This window comes from Eptesicus fuscus, chromosome 8 (genome assembly GCF_027574615.1).
Source record: "Eptesicus fuscus isolate TK198812 chromosome 8, DD_ASM_mEF_20220401, whole genome shotgun sequence".
Lineage (NCBI taxonomy): Eukaryota > Metazoa > Chordata > Mammalia > Chiroptera > Vespertilionidae > Eptesicus > Eptesicus fuscus.
In genome coordinates, this window is record NC_072480.1 from 1,021,326 (window position 1) to 1,035,292 (window position 13,967).

General features: G+C 39.7%; 2 protein-coding genes across 11 annotated transcripts in view; one reads left to right on the forward strand and one right to left on the reverse strand.

The window, feature by feature from the left end:
- Positions 1-624: 624 nt before the first annotated feature.
- Positions 625-8,183, forward strand: EXOSC8 (exosome component 8). Of its 2 annotated transcripts, XM_008160106.3 has the most exons (11): positions 625-840; positions 2,137-2,173; positions 2,406-2,469; positions 3,072-3,145; positions 4,958-5,003; positions 5,860-5,965; positions 6,045-6,090; positions 6,954-7,050; positions 7,330-7,450; positions 7,543-7,649; positions 7,980-8,183. In XM_008160106.3, exons 1-11 carry the CDS (start codon positions 824-826, stop codon positions 8,093-8,095), a joined length of 831 nt encoding a protein of 276 aa, XP_008158328.3. In that variant the 5' UTR covers positions 625-823; the 3' UTR covers positions 8,096-8,183. The 2 variants fall into 2 exon arrangements, with proteins under 2 accessions (XP_008158328.3, XP_054576333.1); XM_054720358.1 differs by lacking the exon at positions 6,954-7,050 and having other exon boundaries at positions 797-840; positions 7,335-7,450.
- Positions 8,184-8,239: 56 nt separating this feature from the next.
- Positions 8,240-13,967, reverse strand: part of SUPT20H (SPT20 homolog, SAGA complex component) — a 50,433-nt gene continuing 44,705 nt past the window's right edge. For 5 of the 9 annotated variants that reach the window (XM_054720349.1, XM_054720353.1, XM_028137115.2 and 2 more), the window contains 4 exons: positions 12,056-12,181; positions 10,603-10,708; positions 9,315-9,418; positions 8,240-8,597 (listed from right to left, as the gene is read on the reverse strand). In XM_054720349.1, coding sequence (XP_054576324.1) covers positions 8,460-8,597; positions 9,315-9,418; positions 10,603-10,708; positions 12,056-12,181 — 474 coding nt within the window. In that variant the 3' untranslated portion in view covers positions 8,240-8,459. The remainder of the gene's footprint in view (positions 8,598-9,314; positions 9,419-10,602; positions 10,709-12,055; positions 12,182-13,967) is intronic. The other 4 variants (XM_028137112.2, XM_054720351.1, XM_008160109.3 and 1 more) reach the window with 1 other exon arrangement.

Genomic DNA, 13,967 nt, shown 5'->3' on the forward strand with positions numbered 1-13,967 from the left:
TCTAAAACCTTCCCGGCTCCCCAGCCCTTGGTAACAACCACTAACACACACCACTGGAGGCGCACTCCGAGTAGGAAATTACTTGGTTTATCTGACATTCAAATTTAATTGGCTGTACTTTGTTTTCCGGCAACCCTATCCGGAAGGAAGGTGGAAGCCTGGAGCCGGCGCAGCCTGCAAAACCAGCGGCTCGGTGGAGCCCGCTGGAACGAAGTGCAACCGCGGGAAATTTCCGTCATCTCCGGTGCTGGAGCGGGAGCTCAGTGATGGGCAACCTTTGAGCTTGGTGTGTCAGACTTCGCCAAAAAACTGAGCATAACTCGGGTAGTGTGTCACTTTGAGGGAAAAACATTATTTCGCAAATGTTTCATCCTCGGCATGCGGCCGACTCAGCGGCCGCGTGTCATCAGAAATGGCTGCGCGCGTGTCACAGGCTCGCCGTCAGGGAGTCCTAGGAGAAGGAAGAGGCGGGCAGGGCGCAGACATTTTGCAGTAATGCGTCACACTCAGTCCAGTATTATTTGCCATCAATGGTTTTCTCTCAGACTCTGAACTGCCCGACTGTCCTAAGGAGAGACGCTCATCACCGCTCTAATAGCAGACTCCTCAGAACCTGCAGCAGGCCAAGACTCCGACAGCGGCTCGCAAGAGGCGGCGGAACTACGGCGGGGCAACAACCGCCCCAGAGGCACCTTCCGCTCCCCCCGCGGGAGGAGGGCCGGCTCCCCGGCCCACGTGTGGAGGCGGAGCGGACGCGCGTCCCGGAGGCCGCAGGCGCCCCGCGCAGGCGCAGGCGCAGGCGCAGGCGCAGGCTCGCGAGAAGATGGCGGCCGGGTTCAAGTGAGTGTTGGCGGCTGGCGTGGCAAGTTTGTTCCCTGGCCGGTGGTGGCTTCCCTTAACCGTTAGCGGGGGTGCTCCCACCTGGAGGCCACCCCACTGATCCCCGCGGAAGCGGGCCACGGGGCCGGGCACCTGGAGGTGGTCGTGGGAAAGGAAGAGGCTCCTTCCCGCCAGTGAGACGACGGTGGGAGGGTGTGCGTGGGCTCGGTACCGCCGGTGTCCCCGGTGGGAGCGGGGTAGCCGCTTCCTCTGGGGGGCGTGGGGCGGGCCGCGTGGCTCTCCCTCTGTTCCTTCCGGTTGGGGATAACTAGGCTGGTGCCAAGGGCTCAGGAGCACGGTAGCTGGCAGTGGCGTGCGGCCCCGGAGACACAGCTGGGCGTGTTTAGTGTAGCATCCGGCCCAGCTGGCGCGGCTCAGTGATTGAGCATCGACCTTTGAACCCGGAGGTCAAGGTTCGAGTCCTGGTTAGGGCACAGGCCCGGTTTGTGGACAAGAGTTCCATCAGAACCTCATGCCACTCCATTCTCCTTCAGTAATTTATTCCTAAAAGGACTGTGCCTTGTTTGGCAGTTTTTGTAATAGGCCTTTTTGTGTGTGTGTTCCACTCTGGTGAAACCAATAGATTTTCATTCTGAGAGTCAAGTTCTTAAGCATATAAATAGGATTCCAAAGGAAACCGATTTTATCGAAACAGTTACTTATTTGTATAAAATCTCAAGTGTATGTTATATTGTTGGACATAAACCTGCTTTTAAAGTTAACTCTCTTAAGCAAGATCTAGTGGAGATTCTATAACTCCTGTAATTCAAAAATAACGATTAGTACCTTCGACAAACTATTAAAAAAATGAAAACTTTCAGTGTCTGTGATTGTGTTAAAGTCGCAGGTACAGCTAATATAATAGTTTATTGCCCACAGTCATAATTGAAGAATATACTAAATTCAGTTACTGGATAGTAAAAATAAAGATGTAACTTTTTTTCATTCTCGCTAAGAATCCCTTCTTCAGAGAGAGAGAGTGATAGTAACTCCTCTTAAAGATGCCCAAGGGCTTTGGGCTCCAATACTGTAATTGTTTAAGGCAGGGCTAAGGACAGCAATTAATCACTGTGATTGCTACAGCAAGAGTATCTACTTTATAAACGGTTATATGTGGCAACATACACATCAGAATTTATGAAAGAAACTTACATGTTGTGGAGACTTATTCTGCCTCACTACACTTTTAAGATAGTTGCCAGTTTCTGGGTTTATGTTAAGATTCATTACTTCACATATATTTTTAATATGTTTCAGAACTGTGGAACCTCTGGAGTATTACAGGAGATTTTTGGTGAGTAAAAGGGGTTATGTAGATGTTATGCCTTTTGATAGTATCATATGCTTTAAAGACAAAGTCATATATACAAATATTGAACATTGTTACATTGTACAACTGAAACAGTTATGTCAGTTATATAAAAAAATTCAAAAGTAATTTCAACTAACAAGGTTTAATGTGTTTTCCTTGGTTCTGTATAAAATATACACATAGACGTGCTTTACTTTCATATAAATTTATTTAGAAAGAGAACTGCCGTCCTGATGGAAGAGAACTTGGTGAATTCAGAACCACAACTGTTAACATAGGTGAGAATATTTTGAGTTCTAAAATAAGAACGTTGAAGTTGCTTCAGTTTTGAAAATATAATTTTTCCTGTTTTTTTTAATACTAGTAAAGAATTTTTATTTGTAAAGTTTTTTAAAACTCACTTTATATGCTCTCAATTTATATGCTCTTTATTTACAATTTTAAAGTAACTATAAAGAGTTTTTCCCCATTCCTTCCATACCTCCAAGACATGGATCCATTATGTTTTAAACTAGTTAAACCTGCTGTTGCAAATATGGAATTTTCCAATTTTACCTTTATGGCATTCCCAAATTTTAGCCTCTGATCCAGTATTTTGGCCAAATTCTACCATGTTTAAGGGATTTCAGTGATTTTTGTGTAAAGAGATTTTTTTATCTGTTCACTGCTGTGCCTGAATGAAAAAATGATTGACTCAAAATTCAAGGACAGGTGAATAATTCTTAAAACAGTAGTTTTAAGTAGTTATACCACTTTTAAAAAATTTGAGCTAGTAATAAATTTCATAAGCACCTGGCTTATGTAACAATATAAAATCATGTAGAAAACAAAAACACTTTTTATGGACCCTTTCATTTTGTTTAAATACTTATCTTTTCAGGTTCAGTTAGTACTGCAGATGGTTCTGCTCTAGTGAAGCTGGGAAATACTGCAGTCATTTGTGGAATTAAAGCGGTAGGTTTAATATATGTCTTACTAAGATGAGTTACCAGATTATCTTCAAACTAGAGGCCCTCTCACAATCTGGAACGCTGCATGCACCAGTGACCATACTTTTCATACAGGTGAAAGGCATCTTGCTGTTGTATGGGCAGCTACATTTTTTGCCCTGATTATAAAAAGTAGTACATAACATGATCCTTCTGAGCCAGTAGTACCATTTTCCCCATCTTATGGGTGGAAAAACTGAAGCAGAGAAAAGTTAATTGGCTTTGTCACACAGTTTTAAGTGTCAGAATCAGAGCTGACCACAAAATGTGCAAGCCAGAGTCCATGCATGTCATTGCTACATCATCCTGTTTCTTTAGTGTTAGAGTAGCCTTGCCAGTTTTAAATTTTAAATCTAAGAGACTGTTCCCAATATATAGGGAAGTGTCCCTAGGCCTGGCCAGCGATCAGGACCAGTTTGTGGGGTGACTGGGGGACAGGGTGATTGGGGGGGGCCCTCACTGGCACCCGCCTTGGCTGGCGGCCTGGCGCCACCTGCTGGCTGGCTCTGTCCGCTCCCTCCCCACCAATCGCGGAGGCTGGTCTTCTCTCAGGGGGATGACTCTCAATGCAGGAGCTGTCCCCATTAGGTCAGTGTATGTCATAGCGACTGGTTGTTCTGTCGTTTGGTCGATTTGCATATTAGGGTTTTATTATATAGGGTACTGATTAAATTGTAATATACACTAGTAATTCTGTTGACTAGGCAGTCAGCTTTTAGTATTTTTCATTTCCAAAGAACTTTCATCTAGATAACACGACCCAAGTTTAATGACTGAGTTATAATTTATGGGTATTGTTCAAATGTTTTGAAATCAAATAATTTTCAAAATTTGACCACCTTTAAATTTTTAAGAATTTGGGTATAATTTGAGAGATTAAGAGATTTTTGGTGACATCCTTTTATCCATTGGTGGTATTTAATCCATGCAAATGTGTAGAAAATTGAGATTGTTCAAAAGAAAATCTTGAGGGAATAATAGCTACCATGTGCTGTGTACCTGTTATGTTTCAGACACCTTATATTAGGTACTTTACAAAATTAATCAAGTTAAACCTCCGAACAGTTTTTGAGGTATAATTTCTGTCTCCTGTTTTACATGAGGTTCAGTAACTTGTCAGGATCATAAGGCTCATAAATAGAACTGACTACACTACACTCTTACTTCACATAAGCTCAGATTCTTCCTCGGAAAAGCTGGGGTGATATCTAACAATAAGATTTGAACACTAACTGCCAAGTTTTATATTATGGACTTAATGGCATTATCTCATTTGACCCTCAATAACAGTCCCTAAAAGTAGGTCTCATTAACTTCCCATTTTGCAGATGAGGAAATTTAATGGTAAGAGGTTAAGTAACTTACCCAAAGTCTCTCAGCCAAAAAGTGTGGGTCTGACATTTGAAAGGTGATTCCAGTTCCTTTGTTACCATCACTTCCGAAATCTGGCTGTGCCAGTATCACATTGGAGTTTAAGTTAAAGATTCGTAGCTACTGAATTAGTGCAAGTGAGGGTGGAGGAGAATTCCAATTAATATTTTTTAACTTTGGTGAGTACCACTGTAGTGTAACTATGCTGTACTGCCTCATTACTGCAGAGCTAAAGTGAGTGTTGGTGCCATTAGAGTCCCCGACACAACTCCTTAAGCATAGTAGGCGCTCATGATGTGGTAGTTAGCTAGTTACTATGGTCTTTGGTAGAGCCTTCCATAACTAAGGCTTTCTTCACAATTATTAAGTAGCTTCTTTAATTGGGAACATTGGTTTGCTTCTATAGGAATTTGCAGCACCACCACCAGATACCCCTGATAAAGGATATGTTGGTAAGTTATAATTTAGTAATTTTAATAGAAATGCTTTAACAGATTTAATACAAATATTATAGTTAAGTCCTAGTAGTTGAGAAAGTTATTCATAATCAGAAATATAGAGGAATGAAGCAGACATTCCTAAAGTTTTCTATTGGAAGATAGCATAAGAGAATTTTGTAATTTTTCAAACTCATTCAATTTGTTTATACATTCAGATGTCATTAACCAAGAAAATAGAATCTCCTAGGAAAAGGCTGTAATTGGAGACTTTTTGATTTATTTTTTAATCCTCACCCAAAGATATGTTTTTATTGAGAAACATAAATGTGAGAAACATCAATTGGTTGCCTCCAGCATGCTCCACCCGGGTATCAAATTTGAAAGCTAGGTATGTGCCCTGACTGGGGAATCAAACCCGCAACCTTTTGGTGCGTGGGATGATGCTCTAACCAACTTAGCCACCTGGCCAGGGCCCGCTATGCCATCGTTTTTCTTGACTTGGGCCATTTGTTCTTTATGGTAGGAACCAATATTTTTAAAATGCAGAACAGTTGGGTATTAGTAGAGGGGCTACCTTCTGTGACAGATTGAGGTACTTAGAAAGGAAGAAAACTTGTGAAGGATTTAAACCTTAAATGCTTTTTTAAAAAGTAAGTATTTGTGTGGTAAAAAGTCAGAAATACAGATATTATTTTATCCAAGCTTAACAGTCTTAAAAAGACTAAGAAGAATATAATTGATGTCTTATAATCCTTTCCACTTGGAAAAAGCTATCCAAGGCAACAGTCCCCTTGCAATGGATTTACATTTAATACTTCCATAAACCAGAAGTGAAGTTTATTTCATAGTTGCAGAGTGTTTCTTTCAGTTCCTAATGTGGATCTACCACCTCTGTGTTCGTCGAGATTTCGGTCTGGACCTCCTGGAGAAGAGGCCCAAGTAGCTAGCCAGTTCATTGCAGATGTCATTGAAAAGTAAGATAATCGGGAAAAAGTATTACTATCATTCATTTTCAGGTAGTTTTGACCTTCCTTTTACTGTTTTGTCATTCAGTTCACAGATAATTCCAAAAGAGGACTTATGCATTTCTCCAGGAAAGGTAAGAACAATAGAGAAGTTTTAAGCTTTTATTAATTGTGTTTTGTGGAGAGTAGATGGGGAAATTAACAAAACCACAGTAGCCTTCAATACAGATGTCTTATTTTTAGATGAAGTTCAGTAAAAACATGTCTTATTCTTAAGCTGAGGTAATTCTTTTCCCCTTTTACCGTGAACATTCATTTTTTTTTCTTTATAGCAGATTACTGGTATCTGATTAGCTAATGTGTTTAAGGTGAATCCACACTGTAAATTCTAACTATTTGAAAACTTAGAACTAAGTTGACTAGAACCTATAGGATTTTTCTGTTTGATTACATATTTACTTGTAAAACCTACTAAGCATTTTTTTTTAAGGGAAATGTTTTTTTTTATGAGAGAAAGGGAGGAGATAGAAATATCAATGATGAGAATCATTGATCAGTTGCCTCCTGCATTCCCCCTACTGGGGTTTGAGACTGCAATCCCAGCATGTGCCATGACCAGGATCAAACTGTGACCTCCTGGTTTGTGGCTTGACCACTGAGGAACACCAGCCAGGCCCTACCAAGCATCTGATGTATTAAGGTTTCTTTGGGAAAGTATATTTTGATTTTCATTTGGGACTTTCAAAAGTATTTCCCTCATCTGACTTAGCAATAGGAATGGAAATGTTTGTCACTTGTCAGCTTGGTAGTCAAAAGCCAGCTTTTACCAAACATAACCACTTTTTTTGGTTTATTAAAGGTTTTTCTTTTTTTGTAAGTTTTTGAGCCTTGAAGGTTATCTTGTTTGTTTAAGGGTTCTGTGGTGTATAAATTGAAAGAAATCCCATGTTCTACCCATCAGAAGGCTTTAATTTGCTTTGTGTAAACTCTATTTTAGCTTGCTTGGGTTCTATACTGTGATCTCATTTGCCTTGACTATGATGGAAATATTTTGGATGCCTGTACATTTGCTTTGTTGGCAGCTTTAAAAAATGGTAAGCAATCTTAATAAAAGGCAATATTCCTCCTTTTGTGTCAGAATATTCTGTTAAACTTTCTCATCTTTTTAGGCTTTTGTTATGGTTGAGCCATCATTCATTTTAGTCTTTAAATTAATAAAAATGTTTATATACACTGTATTTATCTTAATGTTCTAAGATTTTTTTTTTCTAAAATATTATTTCTGGAAAAGTTAAACAGGCAAAAGTGAATTTAGAAAAAGCCATATTTGTTACTTATACTAGAGATACTTACTAACATACTTGCCTTTCTAGTACAGTTGCCTGAAGTTACTATAAATGAAGAAACTGCTTTAGCAGAAGTTAATTTAAAGAAGAAAAGTTATTTGAACATTAGAACTCATCCAGTTGCTACCTCCTTTGCGGTCTTTGATGAGTAAGTTAAATGTATAAAAATTGTGTTTTAAATATTCTAAAATAAAATGTTTCATGGATTGATAATTTACACTTCAAAAAATTTTTAAATAGCACTCTGCTCATAGTGGACCCTACTGGAGAGGAGGAACATCTGGCAACTGGAACCCTAACAGTAGTAATGGACGAGGAAGGCAAGCTATGTTGTCTTCACAAACCAGGCATGTTCCTTCTACTTCAGTCCTAAATATTTGGATGAAAACTCTATGTGAAATTCTTTACATAGGAGTAGGGCAAATGGAATATGGGATATTTACCATTTACCTAATGCAGCAAATTTAGAATGACAGTTTGTTACCTCAAATTCCTTACGTTTTTTATGTTGTTTACCATGCATTGGAATCACTTGGAGGTCTTAAAACATAACTTGGCAATCTTAACCATACCCCCTGGTTTACATTACTGAAAGCTTTGGTCTATAACTTCACATGATGTTGATCATTAAAAGTACAATAGCATATATTGAAAGTGTTCGTACAATAATTTTTCAGGTGGAAGTGGGCTGACTGGAGCTAAACTTCAGGACTGTCTGAGCCGAGCGGTTACAAGACACAAAGAAGTAAAAAAACTGATGGATGAAGTAATTAAGAGTATGAAAGCAAAATAACTACATTTTCTAAACGTATTTGTAAAAACTGTATTTATTACACTGTGCACAAATCTTTCATACTAAATAAATATCAAACTACATTTTTCTGAAGGACATTTCTAGTATTTCTTAGGCCACTTCTACATGTTCTATGTACAGTGGAACAGTTTTGAAAAAGCAGTGACTTAAGCAAATGAACCCTACTGGTTTATTAAAGCATTTCCCTGTTTTTATTTAAAAATCATAGGGTTGTGCTTCTGTATAAAGTTTGTACATCAAACAAGGTAAAATACTGATTATGTTTTAAAAAACAAAAATGAAGTAGAAACTCAATCCTTTTGATTCATTATGTTTTTAAAAAAGAAAAAAAATAATGCAAGACTCAGAATTTTGGAGTGGTTGGTGTGCCTCTCTTCATTTTACTTTTTGACTGGCTGCCTGTATGCCGTTGACGATGTAGCTGAGCTGTTTGTGCTGTTGCTGCTGCCATGGCCATTTGATGCTGTAAGAATCGCAACTGCTGTAAAAGGGGGAGAGGAGGGAAATCAATTAAATGTAAGCAGGTATAAAAAGGTGCTTTTCCTGAGAGGGATGAAAACAAAAATGAAAGGGAGAGAGCACTAAGGTAACAATAGGGGACTATACCACATTCAGACAATGCACAATCAAACAGCACCAGTGGCACAGAAGCCTGCTGAGGGCTTTTAAAATGGTTCTTGGTACACTTCAAAAATACATGTTACTTTGCCCTGCCAGTCTATATTGTAGTAACTCAGCAACTTCAGTTACCATTTTGTTGTATGATAGTTTATACCTATATAAACCACCCTGTATAGTCAACTATAATATGCTGACTTCCTGAGATAATGGAATGGCATTTTTATAAAACAGGTATGATATTTACTAATAGGAACATTGGCATTCTTGTCTTTTTCTGCAGTATAAGTTAACCATTGGCATTGACAACTGTCTATTTCAAAATATAATGCAAACTACAAAAATGGATGTTAATGTGCCACCAGCACTTCATGAAAGATTTTAAATCAAGGAAAGTATGGCTTAAATGTACAAAATATATTCAGTGCTCCAAGCTGGCTAAAATGTCAGGCTTAATAAAATTTGCTAAAATGTCTATTACTATATAGTCTTAAAAGACAATAAAATAAAACTAAGGTTTTTTGAGGTACTTTTGGAGCAGAGTATCTAAAATGTAATCAGAGTGAAGTTGCTGGATTACTTGTATCTGTTGCTGCTGCTGTTGAAAGGCAGCGGAGAGCTGGAATCTCTGCTGAGGAAGGCTTTGCTCAGGTCTGTTCTCGGCAGAGCCAAGCTGAGACAACACTACAGAGAGGAGAAGGGGAAAGCAGGCCAGTCAAAAGTTTGAAGGCTACCAGGGTTAGAAAAGGACAACACAGAAAATGAAATAGAAAAGTTATCAGTATGATTAATCTTCAGTATCAAATCACAGACATTTCAGAATAAATTTAGTCTCCTGTTAGTTGAGGGCACCTCCTGGACATAGAAGGGGAAGGAAGTGCACATGTGCTAAGCATTGTATACCTTCATGCATCTCACTGAAATTTGATAACAGTGCTATTTTATTTAGAAAGCTTTCTTGCAAAATGTAAAATACAGGATGTTATTTTTAAATATAACTAATAAAGTAGGAAAGAGGGTGGGAGAAATCCAAGCTACCATAATGACATAACTGGTAAACAAGTGCTTTTAAATAAAAGACTGCAATGAGTATCAGACTATACTAGTAGCAACAGAGATGGTGAACTGAGCCTGTGCATTATTCCTTTTTGAGCTGAGAGGGACCACAATAATCGTTTAACCGTCTCACTGTTCAATTTCAGGTGTAGATGGTTTAAATGACTCAAAGGCAATTAGTGGCAGGTCTGGAGCATGGACCATTTTTACGATTTTTCAGTCTAGAGTTCTTTCCACTAAATTATACTAGTACTTGTGGGGTAAAGGATTATAAAAATTAAATTTCTATTAGAAAATTCTCTAGCTCTAAATCTCTACATGTAAGACCTTGCTTATTCTAAAGTCAGACACTGGGAGTTACTTGTATATGATTATAAAGGCACCAATGATAATTCAAAATGTTGACATGACCTCACTCATTCAATCCTCAAACTCTGTAATTATTATTTTCAATTTACAAGATAATCTTCATTAAAGATTATGGTTCACCATTTACTGTTGGAAGTGGTAAGCAGTCATTTAGTATAATCTCATTTTTTTACAAATGAAAAAAAGTGGCTTATAGAAGTTATGTTACTGATATTACATCTTAATTCATGCAAGTACAAGATACCAGAATGAGAAAAAATATTAACTGTCAGTGGGAAAAAACTCTGGGGGCTATTAATAAATTGATGTAATAGTTCACAAGTAAATATATCTATACTTTTTCCTACTTAATGCTTACAAGAGAAGGAAAAATAATTTAAAAAGGTGAGATCCCAACTAGATTAAACAGTAAACTCAACATATGAAGTCATGAAGATACCAACCAGCTGCCTGTGACTGCATAAAACTTCCTATGCCAGCAAGATTAATAACAGCAGCATGCTGAGCAGATAAGGCCTTTTCTTGACTGGTTGAGCCTTGTTCAGAACCCTAAATAAAAATCATACATGAGTTGTATAAAAAGAAAAACAATTTGTGTTGGTAAGAAATTACTATTTTCCTTATAGGACAAAAAAATAATTTTAGACTAGCAATTGTAAAAACAGTAACAAGGAAAAGACTTCAGAAGAATTAGCAAGAACAAATCCTAGCTAATAAAAGAGTAATATGCAAATTAACTGTCCAACACAAGATCGCCGCCACAAAATGGCCAGCAGGGGAGGGCAGTTGGGAGGGACCAGGCCTGCAAGGGAGGGAGGTTGGGGGCGATCAGGTCTGCAGGGGAAGAAAGTTGGGGGGGGACCCAGGCCTGCAGGGGAGGGCTGTTGTTGGGGAGGGGGACCAGGCCTGCCAGGGAGGGCAGTTTGGAGGACCAGGCCTGCAGGGGACAGCAGTTGGGGGGGACCAGGCCTCTAGGGGAGGGTAGTTGGGGGGGGGACCAGGCCTGCAGGGGAGGGCAGTTGGGGGGGGACCAGGCCTGCAGGGGAGGGCAGTTGGGGGGAACGAGGGCAGTTGGCGATCAGGCCTGCAGGGGACGGTAGTTGGGGGGGAAACCAGGCCTGCGGGGGAGGGCAGTTAGGGGTGACCAGGCCAGCAGGGGAAGGCAATTTGGGGCAATCGGGCCAGCAAAGGAGCAGTTAGGCATCGATCAGGCTGGCAGGGGAGTGGTTAGGGGGTGATCAGGCTGGCAGGCAGAACCAGTTAGGGGCAATCAGGCAGGCAGGCAGGAGAGCGGTTGGGAGCCAGCAGTCCTGGATTGTGAGAGGGATGCCCGACTGCCCTGTAGGTCCGATCCCACCGATCCTACACAGGCCGTCAGGCATCCCTCGAGGGGTCCCAGACTGGAGACAGTGCAGGCTGGGCTGAGGGACACACATAACCCCGTGCACGAATTTCATGCACGGGGCCTCTAGTCTTATATAATAAAGGCCTAATGTGGTAAGTGTCTGGTCGTTCAGTCGTCCGTTCAACCAATCAAAACATAATATGCTAACGATATGCTAAGGCCGCTCAACCGCTCACTATGATGTGCACTGACCACCAGGGGGCAGATGCTCAACAGAGGAGCTGCCCTCTGGTGGTCATTGTGCTCCCACAGCCAACCTCCCATGGCCCCTCCCCCTGGTCAGCCAGCCACCCCCCATCAGCCCTGATTGGGGGGGGGGAACCGGCCAGCCACCTCCCAAGGCCCCTCCCGTGGCCGGCCCCCCCAATTGGCCCAATCACTGGCCAGGCTAAGGGACCCCACCCGTGCACAAATTTGTGCACTGGGCCTCTAGTACAAAATAAAGTTACAATTCTATAATACAAAACATGAAAAGCTAGAAAAGCACATACCTGCTCCCCTGGCTGTTGAGGACTGGAAGTTGTGGGTTGCTGAGGTTGTTGGGGTGTAAATTGAGAGAGCTGCTGCTGCTGCTGCTGCTGCTGCAGAGTGTTGAAAATTAGTGAACCACCTGGAAGCTATTAAGAATTTAAACATGAACTCATTAATTAATTAATTTCACATTGTTTAAATTTCTTTATTCCGCAAGTATTTTTGGAACATTCACTATGTGTCAAGTACTCTACTAGGGATTGAGGAAACAGGTAAACAAAAATAAAAGCAAAACAAGATCTCTGCCCTTAAAAAGAAAGATTTGAAAACAATTTTAAGTGTTATTACTAAGGGATCTCAAATATGTTAATACTACTGCTTCAAGTTAGTGACATACACAAATATACACATGGCTTTTAACTTTTTTATACCTCAATACAAAACAGCATTAAGTACATTAGAAAGTAAACAAGAAGCTATTGAAAATCAGAGATATACTTATGAAAATTCATCTCTCAAAATTTGTCTAGCTTTGCCAAATCCCATGACTTCATGGATGCTTATATAATACAGTAAGAAATTCCAAAGCTGAAAAGAAAGTGCATTAGATATCCATATTTAGTTTGAAGACATTACCAGCTTTGTCATTCAGAATCTAAATTAAGTTAAATTAAAAAAAGGTTTTAAAAAGAAGTATTCAGAAAAATTCATGTTAAAAATTAAAACTAGTAATTCCAAATGAATCAGGAAACAAAGGATTTTTCTTTTTTATTCTATAGGAGTTTAAATTATAAGCACTTTGAAGTCCTTAAGAGAAAGTCCAAATAAATACCAAATACAGAATTCTGAGATCTATGGAGTTAAAAATCTCTACACCCAGCAGAGCTTATTGTTAAGTAAATTTGGGCATAGCACAGGTCAAATGTTCCTTCCTTAATCAGTTCAATAATAAATTTAGCAAAATTAATTTTTATGGTGGCTTTGTCGTTATTCTTTATTATCAGTTCTATTAAGGAATTCCATTCCTCTTTTCACTGAGACTAATCCCTGACAGAAATTCCAACAGCAATATGTAGGAAAGTTGAAGAAACCAATGTGATTTGTGATTTGTTCTGTAATTACAGTCTGTATATAGTAATACTGTGTTTGCATCTTGGATAAGAAGTTTTATGTTTTGGCTCTAAACACATTTCCTGATTTACTTCTGAACTAGAGGCCCGATGCACGAAATTTGTGCACAGGTAGGGTCTGTAGGCCTGGCCAGCGATCAGGGCCTATCTGTGGGGTGACCAGTGAGGTGATCGGGAGGGCCCCCCACTGGCACCCGCCTTGGCTGGCCTGGGGCCTGCAGGCTGGGGGGCAGTTCCTGCGTTAAGCATCTGCCCCCTGTGGTCAGTGCGCGTCATAGTGACCAGTCGTTCTGCTGTTCAGTCAATTTGCTTATTAGGCTTTTATTATATAGGATACCAGATTAGTTTGATTTGTATTTTACTGTTATTTCCCAATTTTGTGTCTCTAAATCTTTATATTCTTGTCTACCTTTTCTAAATTCTCTGTAGATAATCCTATCAACTACCAACCTAGCTTAATCCTGGAGTCCAAACCTTACAAAGGACCTAGAGCCTAACACCGTAAATATTTTAAGTTCACACTCAACGTGTACGAAATCTCCACTTTTGATCTCTCTTTATATGCTGTCTATGTTGGCATTGATATCATTTATAAGAAAAGCCTCATCATTAGACACAAATTGTAATCAAACAAATATTTACCAAATAAATGACTCTTAGGTGCCTGACACTGTGCTAAGAAATTCTCCTCAGGAAAAGAACAAGCTATTTTTAAATCTTCTATTCAAGTACAAAATCTTTTGTAAGCGAAAAGTACTACATATATGTAGACACAAATGGTTATTGAGAGAGGAATTATTTT

Excerpts from the sequence above, each read along its gene's own strand:
- EXOSC8 (XM_008160106.3), top strand. Across the intron at positions 2,470-3,071 it reads AACCACAACTGTTAACATAG|GTTCAGTTAGTACTGCAGAT; the intron begins GTGAGAATATTT and ends TTATCTTTTCAG. Across the intron at positions 7,650-7,979 it reads ATGTTGTCTTCACAAACCAG|GTGGAAGTGGGCTGACTGGA; the intron begins GCATGTTCCTTC and ends ATAATTTTTCAG.